General features: G+C 40.7%; 3 protein-coding genes across 4 annotated transcripts in view; 1 reads left to right on the top strand and 2 right to left on the bottom strand.

Moving 5' to 3' along the window:
• The first annotated feature begins 1,528 nt into the window (after window positions 1–1,528).
• On the top strand, window positions 1,529–11,116 carry LOC105448812 (cholesterol desaturase daf-36). 2 transcript variants are annotated; one of them, XM_011687592.1, is made up of 6 exons: window positions 1,529–1,662; window positions 8,269–8,443; window positions 8,526–8,710; window positions 8,834–9,000; window positions 9,318–9,496; window positions 10,342–11,116. In XM_011687592.1, the coding sequence occupies exons 2-6, from the start codon at window positions 8,363–8,365 to the stop codon at window positions 11,029–11,031; spliced, it is 1,302 nt and encodes a 433-aa protein (XP_011685894.1). In that variant the 5' UTR covers window positions 1,529–1,662; window positions 8,269–8,362; the 3' UTR covers window positions 11,032–11,116. The 2 variants fall into 2 exon arrangements, with proteins under 2 accessions (XP_011685894.1, XP_011685893.1); XM_011687591.1 differs by lacking the exon at window positions 1,529–1,662 and having other exon boundaries at window positions 7,268–8,443.
• On the bottom strand, window positions 2,545–4,958 carry LOC105448811 (cytochrome P450 6a2-like). The gene has a single exon (XM_011687590.1). The coding sequence runs from the start codon at window positions 4,455–4,457 to the stop codon at window positions 2,949–2,951; it is 1,509 nt and encodes a 502-aa protein (XP_011685892.1). The 5' UTR covers window positions 4,458–4,958; the 3' UTR covers window positions 2,545–2,948.
• Window positions 11,117–12,523: 1,407 nt separating the features above from the next.
• Window positions 12,524–12,945, bottom strand: part of LOC105449104 (cytochrome P450 6a2-like) — a 13,212-nt gene continuing 12,790 nt past the window's right edge. Inside the window, exon 3 of the mRNA XM_011688104.1 lies at window positions 12,524–12,940. Coding sequence (XP_011686406.1) covers window positions 12,638–12,940 — 303 coding nt within the window. The 3' untranslated portion in view covers window positions 12,524–12,637. The remainder of the gene's footprint in view (window positions 12,941–12,945) is intronic.

The following is a 12,945-nucleotide window of genomic DNA, read 5'->3' as shown; positions in this document are numbered from 1 at the left end:
TTGCACCACTTCGCACCGCGTTGTCCGTTTGTCAAATCAAAGATATTATATCTATTAGTTCTCACGCAAAAGTAGAACGAGCGATATCCAGCGATTACAAAGACACGAGAATTTTATTTTAGAATTTATTATAATTTTTTTTTAATATGTTGTTTCAAATCATCTAAAATATTTAGTTAAAAATATGTAGTAATGTTACATAGAGCACTAACTTATAGATCTAAACTAACTTTCTCGTACGCAAAATACATGTGTATTAAAGTTGTTAAAAAAAGAAGTAAAAAAGCTAAGCGGGTGAAATACGGATAAAAATCAAAACAAGTAACAGTTACTTCTAAAGTGCAATAAATTAAATATAATGAAAATGTGATTTATGGCCACTTTTTTGAGATTTCGGAACACTGTGCGACGGCGACACAAGCGTCAGAAATTTGGACCTGGCAAAAAGGTAGACGGGGAAAAAAAAAGGAATGCCAAGAAGGAAAAAGGAAAGAGCGAGAGAGACAGGTATCTTGATAAATGGGAAAACGTGCCATTTCCGAAAGCACTATCAGCACCACTGATCTCCTTCAGTGGAGATCGTTTTTTCGACTCGATACGCGTTTGAATAATTAATATATGTTCTCCATGTGCATCAGAGAAGCGTGTTACATCACCCCGAGTGTAAAACATACACCGATCATAGCTTATGTATACGCTTATCCGGAATGTTTAATGATGGAAAGTGGCCCAACACAGATTTTTAAATTATAAAAATGTATTCCCAACTCGGGATAACTTTACTTTCAATTCGAGAATGCTTCCTAGAGATCAAGTGTTTTCTTTCTTATTTATATTTTTATCTGATAGAAAGAGAAATGTGTTAATTTGATGAAAAAGATTAGAAAAAGAACTATAATAATTTATTAGAATTGAATAATTCGTAACTTGTTCTCGTAAGACTTAATTGCATAAAGAAAACTTATGACGCGACGTAATGAATTTGGGCTACAATCCGAAACGTTGCTATCGAGGAAACATTTATTAAAAATCTATAATACAGCATGTGTAACGATATATAGCTTAAATTTTTAGTAAAATTTTCCTCGAAAGCAACGTTTTGAAATGTATAGCCTTGGAAGTTAAAAAAAGACTAAGAGAAGTGTTTATCTTGCAATATCAATTACTGTTCGATCAGCGCTAAATGACAAGATAACGAGATGAAAGGAGAGAGGGAAATACAATTTTTTCTAAAAAAGAAAGAAAAGAAGGGTTGCACGTTTGTGTTAAGTTGTGTTCGGAAAGCGTGCTATTTTATCGCTATTTTGTCCTTGTTTTACGTCCAATTAACGATAAAGGCAAATTTAAATAACGCAATAGCGTACATTCTCTGAATGCAGCCTTAGCAACACGTATATGTGAAACTATGAACGTCAGAATATAAATGTGAATCTTTTCTCTCCGCTGGAATCGATATACTAAGCGAATGAATGGAGGACAGATACATCGGCGACCTGGTGGCATCGCGAGCAATACACAGTCTTGATAAAGGGAGATACACCGGCCGGCCGTATATAAACCGATCGAGCGACGAAGAGAACGAAGAAGCAAAGAAAGAAGGAGGATGAGAGGAAGGAGAAGAAGAGGAATCGCGCTTCAGTTTCAGATCCTGTGATATAGATGGTATGATATATAAACCTCGTTCGATACTCTGCAATTCCGCCCGTGGCCGGGCATATCTAATCGAGTAATCGTTTACGTGGCACGACACCGAGTCGAGTCAATCGGCGACGAGCGACGCGGTGCACCGAGGAAAAAAACACGGGATTTCGATAAAAACGATCGATCGGCAGGACACGGGCGGCCGTATATAAGCCGTAGATGAATCTCCCGTGCGTTTCAGTTGTCCGAAAACCCTTATAAGTTCCGGTCGGTGTCTTCTTTTCCACGCCAGCGCGTCTTTTTCACCAACGAGCCCTTATCCTTTTTCTTTTTCTTTTTCCTCCTGCCCTACTTGCCTCACGCGTTCTCCACGCGCTCCTCCTCTTGTACCCTCCAAGTCCGCTCCGTTCTCCAATTTTCGGCGTCGCCCGTCCCTCAGCCCTCCGGCTGTAGGTCTCGCACATGCATCCTATATCGCTGATGCGTTTATATATTAACTAAACTGTACCGCGCCTTCATAATCGTGCTCTCCTCCCTTCGTCCATCTCTTCCTCACGTCCTCCCGTTCGCCACAGACTGTCGTCCTTGTCCCGTCTCGTCAGGAGTTCTCCTTGCCTTTTTTTAAATCCCGGCTACCGGCGAACGCACGCGTCGTCCTCTTCGCCAGTAGCTGCCACCCTCTCTCCCTTCTTCCACCTTCCTCCAACCCGTCTAACTCTTTCAATTTTTCTTCCCCTCTTTCTAACTCATCGTCGTTTCTGGCTGCTGTTTTGCTTTTGCACGCTCCTGTCCTGCAACGAGAGCGTGCGATCTCTCCTATATGCATCGCATTTCCGCTGTTGCAATTGAACGGAGCTAGGACTCACGAGGACGTACGCATCTATTTGCAGATCGAAATAATAAAGTTGAAAGAAAAAAATTGCAAAAGACCGCGGGGATACCGGGAGAAGAGTGACAATGTTGGAATGGTGCATCGGGATCGTCCTACCGGCTCTCCTCGTCTACTTTGCGTATTTCTATAAATTCGACTGGGTGAAAGTGAGTGACGAGCAAGCGACTTCATTATCCTGTGTTTTTGTTGCAATGTTGAGTTAGTGTTTTTAGGGAAGATTATAACTTATTAATAATCATAAAATTCCAAGGTTTTATTTTATTCCAATCTTTTGTAATTTTGTGTAAAGATACAGTAATTAAATTTTATTGTATGACAATTTCATTTTTACGGGAAAGCTAATTAGAAAGTTTTGCTTAAGATATAAAAAATTATTTGTGACGTTGGAAAGAAATTTAAAAGAAAATATTCGTATTTAAAGCTGTTGAATAGTGACCCACAGACCGCCTACCGGTGTAGGTAAAATAGTTCCGGGGATCATCTTCAGAGGTAATTGCGTCCTCGGAGATAATTTCAGCGTGTATGTTTTCATAGTAATAGCCAAAACTGCCTTCAATTGTACCTGGGCTGATCTCATGCCTACGCAGGTGCGCGGACCTTCGCCGAAGGGAAAAAAAGTGGATTTTTTGATGTTGTATTTTCTATCCGGGCCGAATCTGTCAGGATCGTACTCTTCGGGATTTTTCCAATATCGAGGATCTTTGTGCAGAGCTTGAACCGGTAGCAGGATTTCCATTCCGGGTTGCACGCGACAAGCAATTCCATCGGATCCTTTCAGTTCGATCTCTTCCGTGCATCGTTTCTTCATGATCAGTGCTGCGGGCAGTAATCTAAACGACTCGTTCAAGACCTGGTCCATGTACGTCATCTCTCTCAAACTTTCGTAAGTGACCTCACCGTTGTATCTGTTGAGCACGGATTTCACCTCCTCGCGCAATTTCTCCTGTATTTCTGGATAATTAGCCATATGTAATCCGACGAAGCTCATAACACTGCTGAAGACCTCGTAGATCTCGAAGACGAGCAACATCGTCTGACTCGTGAGATATTCGATGTCTAATTCATTGCCTTCCGCTCGCATCAGTTCAGACATCAAATGGAGAAAATCATTCCTAGGTATTCCGTCCTTCTTGCTTTGCTCCATGAGGTCCGCAACCAGCGTCCTGAAGAAATGGTCGACGTGCTTCGGAATTACCCTTACTTTGAAGATTTTTTTCAACGACGGAGCGAAAAACGTAAGAGCGAACATAAATTTATGTCGATTCGTCGGCTCGAAAATGGCTTGTCCGAATTTTCGAAAAGATATATCCTTTTTCTCGTCATCGAAGCTGTATCCATCCACGCCGAAACCAATGGCGGCTACCACCTGTGCGGCGTGTCTGGCGAACAGGGCCTTCAGCTCGAATTCCGTTTGCTTGTTGCTCAGTTTTTCGTTTATGTAATTGTCGAACGACGTGCACACCTTTTTGATGCTTTCAACCAGAAGTTTCAATCGTTGCGGGCTAGAAAGCGCGTAAGTCAAGCGCTTTCTGCTAGTTAACCATTTCTCACCGCTAATGACGAAAGGACTGTGTGACAGTAGCGGGTCCATTTTGGGATCGAGTGTGATGGAGTTCTCGGCGAAATTCGAAAAATTGGTCTGCAGCACCGTTCTCACCAGTTCCGGCTCGAAAATCATCAACGTCGGCGACGTGAAGTCGTAGATCCCGACCATGCTGCAATCTTTGTAGTCATTATAGATCTTGCAACAGAAATCGGAGAAAAATGTCCTTAGGGAGATCACCGGTAACATATGACCGAATCCCGGCAGGACCCCATCCGGACACGGTACTCCACGATTTTGCCAGTACGTATAATTTCGCGTCATATAAAAGTAAAGAGCTATAAGCGCCCCGAGAATCAATGACATCAAAATGATAGTCATGTTGTTTCTGGATAATAATTCGTGACTTTTGTCAAATATAATAAATTGATGTAACTTCGATCACACGTATCACACGCGACTAGTTATTGCAGTCGTGACGCATAGTGGAAAGAAACTAGATAAGTTATCGCGTAAAATTAGCGGCAAAGGATGGGGGACACGCAGAGACCTTGTAATTATGAACTGGCAATTATAAAAACAAAGTCGTACTTATATATCTAAGTGTCTGAAAATTTTTGTGCACGCTTGACATAAATTTTACATTGGATATCTGATTGGTGCATATTATACATTTTCGTTATGGCAGCGTATATATTTACGAGTCAATTTTGACTAGTGTTGGAGAAGAAATAAATTTTTGTTTGCCTAAGATTGTTTGAATTGCTGATAACATTCTGCGCACAAGAATTATACAAAATGATGACTTTTGTTGATGGACGAGTAAATAATCTGATATTTCTCGAATTGTAAATGTTATAGAATTTATTTGTGACTGATTTAGGATGCGTTCCATTTCGCGCTCACGACACTTACAACGCACTGGAATCATTTTATCCTTCTTGCTTATCAAATTAAACAAGGACAAATAAAACGCTCGGGAGCGTTAAATGGAGCCTAAGTCTGCAGTCACTTAAATTCTAACATTTACCAGTCGAGAAATATCAGACTAACTTTAATTACTTATAAGTATAAGTAACTTTAATTACTTATAAGTATAAGTAATTAAACGGACGAGGAATTCCTCGTCCATCAATAAAAATTAATTTTTTATTTATCTATCAGCCGAAAAAGCAGCCTTAATGGAGCTGTACTTTTTTTTATCTTATAAATTACGCGAAAGCGACATACGCGATTTGCTCGTCCGTGACCCGCGCGTGCGTGAGCGCGTTTCGTTTAAGTGCAGACTGGAAGCTGAAAGACGATCGCCACGCGTGTGGCGGTTCTCCGCCGCGAAAAACGGTGGTCAAGCACTTTTGATCTGACGCATTGTCCAAACATTTTAATTGTTACCACGCAGTGCGGCACGTGTTAGTTGTCCTGACCTGCTCGTTTCTGCCTGACGCGAGCTTCACGAGCTTCGCGAGCGAGCATTATAGAAGCGAGCGTAAACGATCTCATTATTGCCGTCTCACCGAATAATATTACATAGCGGCGACGCGGCCGGCGGCACAAGCGTTAGAATTTCGGACCTGACAGAAAGGTAGACAGAAAAAAAGGAGTGCTAAGGAAGGAAAGAAAGAGAGAGAGAGAAAGAGAGACAGGGATCTTGATAAATGGGAAAACGCGCCATTTACGAGGGCCGATATCGGCACCACTGATCTCGCTCGACGGAGATCGTTTCTTCGTCTCGCTACGCGTTTGAATAATTAATTTGTCCTCCGTGTGCATCAGGGATGTGACGCGTTACACTATCTCGGGTGGCCAATGTGTGTTTACATAGTTACCCGGAATGTGTTTAAGGTAGTGACAGATAGTGGCCCGACACAGATTTTTAAATTACAAAAACGTATCTCTGACCCGGAATAATTTTACTCTCAATTTGAGAATGCTTGTAGGTCAATTGTTCTCTTTCCCGTATACATTTTTATGTGATAGGAAGCTGAAGGAATGTATATCAGTTTGATGAAAAAGATATTTAAAATTATAGTGATCTATTAGAAATACCTATATATAGTTATGGAAAATAACATAGTAAAAATGCAATTATTTTAAAATGGAAGTGTAAAACGCAAGAGTCTTATACGAATAATCACAGACTTGATATTTTTGCTATGAAGCTTTACATGTTGAATAGTTTTGTAATTCTGTTAGGATAAGATCTGATTAATAACTTTGTCATACATATGTTTCTTTTGGTTTTTCCATAAATGGGCCAGTTCTAAATAGAATCGTAGAATAGTTCGTAACTTGTTATCGTAAGACTTGTAAGAACTTATGATTAATGCTTATAACTTAATGCAATATATCTTTACAGACAGCTTCTTGCTAGCCGTAAGATTTATGAGAAATCATAGATATTTACGAATTGTACGTCTTACGATATAGAAATACAATTACAGTCATTAGTTCTTACAATTCTTACGATAACAAGTTACAGACCTTACGATTCTGCCTTATAGAATTGACCCGTAAAGCTTTTTGCCTCGGATGCGTTAGCTTGATGCTTTTCTTCACGCGACTCGATGTCTCGACTCATATTTCGCTTCGACGAACAAGCGCAATATCTTTCGTTACATTCATACGATACTCTTCGAATGTTTGAGAAACGAAGCTGAATTTTGCGACGTAAGGATTTCGGGCTACATTCCGAAACGTTGCTTTCGAGGAAACATTTACTAAAAATCTATAACATATGTAACATAAATGATAGCTTTTTAGTAAAATTCTTCTCGAAAGCAAAGTTCTGAAATGTAGCCTTGAAAGCTGGAACTTAAAGAGGCAGAATTTACTTTGCATCGACGGCTCGATCAGCGTTAACAAGATAACGAGATGAATTGGAAAGAAAAGGAAATACAATTTTTGCTGACAGGAAACTAAGGGTTACATGCTCGTGTTGCGTTCAAGAAGTGCTATTAGTGCTATCTCGTCATTATTTCATGCAGCTATAATTAACGATAAAATAACGATAAAGGTAAAACGACGCAGTAGCGCTGATAATGCGTTTCCTTGAACGCAGCCATAGCGACACGTGTATGTGAACCTATGAAACGTCAGAATATAAATGTGCATCTTTGCTGATATTCTCTCCGGAATCGATATGCTAAGCGGATGAACGGACGGACGGATACATCGGAGAGCTGGTGGCATCGCGATCGATATACAGTCTCGATAAAGGGAGACACACCGGCCGGTCGGGACGAAGAGGACGACGAAGAGGCAGGGAAAGAGAAGGATGAGGGGAAGGAGAAGAAGAAGAGTCGCGCGGCAGTTTTAGATCCGGTGATATAAGTGGCACGATATATAAGTCGCTCGTTCGATCGTTCGCGTCTTCGTCCGTGGCCGGGCATACATAATCGGGTAACCGTTTACGTGACACGACACCGTGAGCCGAGTCCATCGGCGACGAGCGATACGGCGCCTCGGGAAAAAACACGGAATTTCGATAGAAACGGTCGATCGGCTGCAGGATACGGCCGGCCGTATATAAGCCGCAGATGTATCTCCCGTGCGTTTCAGTTGTCCGAAAACCCTTATAAGTTCCGGTTGGTCTCTTCTTCTCCACGTCAGCGCGCCTTTTCCACCGACGAGCCCTTATCCTTTTTTTTCTTTCTTCCTTCTCCTCCTGCCCTACTTGCCTCACGCGTTCTCCACACGCTCTTCCTCTTGCATCCCCCGGATTCGCTCCGTTCTCCAATTTTCTACCTGCCGCCCGTTCCTCGGCCCTTCGGCTGTAGGTCTCGCATACGCATCGCACATCGCTGATGCATACATGCGTTTACATATTAACTAAACTGTACCGCGCCTTCATCATCGCGCTCTCCTCCCTATCCCTCTCTTCCTCACGTCCTCTCGTTCACCGTACACTGTCGTTCTTGTCCTGTTCCTTCTCGTCAGGAGTCCACCTTGCCCTTTTTTGTCCCGGCTACCGGCGAACGCGCGCGTCGTCCTCTTCGCCAGTAGCTTCCTCCCTCTCTCCCTTCTTTCACCTTCCTCCAACCCGTCTAACTCTTTCTCTTTTTCTTCCCCTCTTTCTAACTCCCGTCCTCGTCGCCGTTTCTGGCCGTTTTGCTTTTGCACGCTCTTGTTTATCTCTCCTGCAACGAGAGCGCGCGATCTCGCCTGTGTGCATTCCCGCTGTTGCAATTGAAAGGAGCTACGACTCATGAGGACCCACGCGTCTATTTGCACGTCGAAATAAGGAAGTTGAAAGAAAGAAATCGCAAGAGACCGGGAGAAGAGTGACAATGTTGGAATGGTGCGTCGGGATCGCCCTACTGGCACTCCTCGTCTACTTTGCGTATTTCTTCAAATTCAACTGGGTGAAAGTGAGTGACGACTTCATTATTCTGTGTTTTTGCAGTGTCGAGTTGATATGTTCTTAGTGAAGATTATAAATTTTCTTGAAAGGATTTGAGACGCCGGACTGGGACGCGGCAGACCGGCGGCGTTTCCGCAGATAGCAAAAGTCGGAAGATTGGTAAACTACCGCCCGTCTATCCGAATGGATGGTTCGCCCTGCTCGAGAGCTCGCAGATAAAAAAGGGTCAGGTAAAACACGTGTCTGCCCTCGGCGAAAATTTCGCGGTGTTCAGGTACGTCTGCGGAATTTTCTTCAATTACTTTCCCCTTTTCCATTTATTTTAATGTACATCTTGTAGCTTGAGATAAAACCGCCTGTAATATTTATCACATAACGTTTTATCAATTTCTTAAAGAACCGAAAAAGGCGTTGTCAACATTTTAGACGCATATTGCCCGCATTTAGGGGCAAACATGGCCGAGGGTGGCCGTGTCAAGGGAGACTGCCTGGAGTGTCCCTTTCATAGCTGGACATTTCGCGGGGAGGACGGCTACTGCGAGAGCATACCTTATACGGAAAAGGGTATTAATCAAGTTTTACATCATTTTAACTCTCAGACGGTATCTATTTACCCTTTTGCTCCCGGCCGAGATGTTCGATTCGGTTGTTTTTTACATCCTGAAACCACATTCCTGCATCAAGACGCCTGTTTGTGCATTTTAATATACAACGCAAACGCGTCCAAAAATATCAGGCATCTGTGACGGATCGTGGCACGATACACCGCGTGTTAGCTCAATTATTCGCAATTCGTACTTGCTTTTATATTATAGAAATCATCTCTATTCGTGCATCTGTCTTAATTAATATTTTATTGCTGGTCCTTCTTTTTTGCACAGTGCCACACATCGCTCGAGCGAAAGTCTGGAAGTGCTGCGAAGTGAATCGCCTCATCTTTGTTTGGTACCACTCGGAATCACTTGAGCCGGATTGGCAACCCCAGCCACAAATATGCATTTCCAACGGGGCCTGGCGCTACCAAGGTCGCAATGAGTTCCTCGTTAACTGTCACATACAGGTTTGTCGTGCATTCGATTCTTTGACGTGATAGAACGGATAGAAAATATGTCCATCGTGCAAACACCGTCCGAAACACTAAAAAGAAAGTAAAAAAAGTTACAATTTGCATAATGTAATACAAAGCGTACATAAATTAAGCTAATTATTTGAGAGCACCACCGAAAATTATTCTCCGCAAAGTGGACACAAAAAAGTAATTAACGAAAAAGTTTTTCATCTTTTTATTCACTTTCTTTTCTTTCTAATTCCGAAAGTCTCTTTTAAATGGTAAATTTAAGGTAGACAAACTAATATCGCAAAATTAATATTTACCCGTTTGATAAAGATAATGCATTATTTTTGCATAATCGCTCGAACAAAAGTTTGGAAGTGCTGTGTTAAGTGAATCGTCTCTCTTTGTTTCGTATCATTCCGAATTAATTGAACCGGACTGTCAACCCCAGTCACATGCATGCATTTCCAAAGAAGCCTGGCGCCATGGGACAAAGGTGAGGTACTCGCAATGAGTACCTCATTAATTATTACATGCAGGTTTGTCGCGCATTCGATTCTTTGATGTGATAAAAGATATGCTTTATCAATCAAAAATCATCCAAAAAGAAAGTAAAAAAAAAAGTTGTAGTTTGCAGAACGTAACGCAAAACGTACATAAATTAAGCTAACTATTTGAGAGCACCACCGACAATTATTCTCCACGAAGTGGACACGAAAAAGTAATTAACGAAAAAGTTTTTCATCTTTTTATTCACTTTCTTTTCTTTCTAATTTCGAAAGTCTCTTTCAAATGGTAAATTTAAGGTTGACAAACTAATATCGCAAAATTAATATTTACCCGTGCATTAGGAAATAGCTGAGAACGGGGCTGATCCTGCGCATCTCAACGCGGTGCACGGTCCGGCTATGTTTCTCTCCGGCAACCTTTCCTGGTTGGCTCGACACTTGTGGATCACCCACGCGGGATGGCGACCGCACGACAATCAGACGGACGAGGATGAAGCAGAGGCGGCAAAGATGCGCGCCAAATTGAATGGCGTGTCGATCCACCCGATCGAGAACGGCAACGAGGATCATCGTCATCTCGCAGTCGCGGAGAACGGCTTCGGCAGAAGGGAGAAACACAAGGCCGGTCTACACATGTGCCACAAGTTTATCCTGCTGGAGCGCTTCAGCGTGTTGGAGATCGACGTGCGTGCCACGCAGATCGGGCCTAGCTACGTCGAGATGATGATCGACACGTCACTCGGGCCTATGTGCATCTTGCAGACGGTGACGCCGATCGAGCCGCTACTTCAACGGGTGACCCATCAGATCTTCTCGCCGCCTCTGCTGGCACCGTACGCCAATCTGATCTTCCTGGGCGAGTGCGTGATGTTCGAGCGCGACGTCATGATCTGGAATTACAAGAAATACGAACGGCAGCCGATTCTGGTGCGCGAGGACCGTGCCATCCTCGCGTACCGCCGTTGGTACTCGCAGTTCTACTCCGACCACAGTCCCACCTATCAAATGGCCATGAAGGACCTGCAATGGTAGCGATAGCTCCTGTTTGAAATGTAACTCGTGTACTTTCTGTTATATTTCCAGATATTATTTTTATTATATTAAAAGAGATAACTTATGTACAATGTTTATTTTTAAGTAAACGTATGCGATATATAACCAATTATAGTATAAATAGTTGTTGATTGAAAATAAGATCAAAGTTTTAGAATGTCGATTTTTATAATTGCTTTATATATTTTTGACGTACCTATAATATGTACATATATACAAATTTTTTGACAAACGACAACGATAATAAATAAGAAAACGCGAGCTTTTTTTCACCTGATTCTAATCGAGCGCACTTATATATTTTCTCGTTAATTTGGTCAAAATAGCGATATTTAAAAGTTTAGCCCTTCAGACATTATATTTAAATAAATTAAATGTTAATAGCAAGGACTCCTCGTAAACAAATAATCACAGAAAAATCGTAAGGGCAATCTGGGATCAGCGCGGTAAATGGTGTGCAAATTATAACAATAATTCCGATATAATTCACATCATAAAATATAATCTTGCGAACGATATAAAAGTATTACAGACGTTTCGGCTTGACGGTGGCTTAAAGTTAAGCCGAAACGTCTGTAAAACTTTTGTATCATTCGCCAGATTATATTTAATGATGTGAACTACATCGGAATTAATGTTATGATTTGTGCACCATTTACCGAGCTGATTCCTGATAGCCCTTACGATTTAACTGTGATTATTATATTTAAAATAAATTACAAAAATTAAATTAAAAATTGATCTACAAAAATTAATAGACATACTCGTTATACATATACATATGTATGTAGTATATGAATTTTAGTTATTCAGTGATATGTGGTTATCTTTCATATGTTTTTATCAGCTTGATAAGTAAACTATTTTAAGAAGAAAAGTCTCAAAGTTCGCGACAAATCGCAACTTATTATTGCATGTAACGCAATAATGTCGTGCCATCGTTAAAAACATTATATTATCTGAAATTGCAAGCAGTATTCTATCATAATTGTCCGACGCGACAAATTTATGCCACATTAAATATTTTTTAATGGCGATAAATATGCGGAAAAAACCGATTACTATTATATTGTGTATTTTACGATCAATTATGATTAACCAATTAAAACAATCGCGAGCAATTTGCGTATTTAAACTCGATTGAATAAAAGATAAAGATTTAATATTTCCAATAATTCATAATTTCTAATTTAATTCATATTTCCAATACATTTTTTGCGTTTTGAATTATCCGCTGATTTAAAGAAGATAATAAAATTCACATTATCTTACTAATAGTAACTCACAATCTTTTATTTATACGTATATTAATATGTTATACAAAGAATTATATAATTCCAAATATATTAATTTTTTCTTTCCACATAAAGATATAAAGTAATATTAAAAATAATTAAATTGATTATAATTTTTTGCTGCGTTAAAAGCTTATAAAAATATTTTCAAAGGAAATATATTATTAACAACCATATAATTTAAAATTTCTATTTTATTCCAATACGGAAAGATTAATTACAAAGTTTTTCTTTAGATGTAAAAAGTCCTTCGTAACATTGGAAAGAAATTTAAAAGAAAATATTTGTATTTAAAGCTGTTGAATAGTGACCCACAGACCGCCTACCGGTGTCGGTAAAAAAGTTCCGGGGATCATCTTCAGAGGTAATTGCGTCTTCGGGGATAGTTTCAGCCTGTATTTTTTCATAACAATAGCCAAACCTGCCTTTATCTGCAACTGGGCCATTCTCATACCTACACAGATGCGCGGACCTTCGCCGAAGGGAAGAAAGGTGAATTTTTCGATGTGGTTTTTTCTGTCGAATCTTTCAGGATCAAACTCTTCAGGATTTTTCCAGTATTGAGGATCTTTGTGCAGAGCTTGAACCGGTATCAGGA

Source organism: Wasmannia auropunctata, unplaced genomic scaffold (genome assembly GCF_000956235.1).
Source record: "Wasmannia auropunctata unplaced genomic scaffold, wasmannia.A_1.0 LD336078.1, whole genome shotgun sequence".
NCBI classification, from domain to species: domain Eukaryota; kingdom Metazoa; phylum Arthropoda; class Insecta; order Hymenoptera; family Formicidae; genus Wasmannia; species Wasmannia auropunctata.
This window is presented reverse-complemented; position numbering and strand designations above follow the sequence as displayed.

What these genes read in the sequence shown, in the direction of transcription:
- LOC105448811 (XM_011687590.1), bottom strand. Translation starts at nt 4,457, where the DNA reads ATGACTATCATTTTGATGTCATTGATTCTCGGGGCGCTTATAGCTCTT.
- LOC105448812 (XM_011687592.1), top strand. Translation starts at nt 8,363, where the DNA reads ATGTTGGAATGGTGCGTCGGGATCGCCCTACTGGCACTCCTCGTCTAC. An exon ending in GAAAATTTCGCGGTGTTCAG is followed by an intron (nt 8,711 to 8,833) that starts GTACGTCTGCGG and finishes AATTTCTTAAAG; the next exon opens with AACCGAAAAAGGCGTTGTCA. An exon ending in CATACCTTATACGGAAAAGG is followed by an intron (nt 9,001 to 9,317) that starts GTATTAATCAAG and finishes TTTTTTGCACAG; the next exon opens with TGCCACACATCGCTCGAGCG.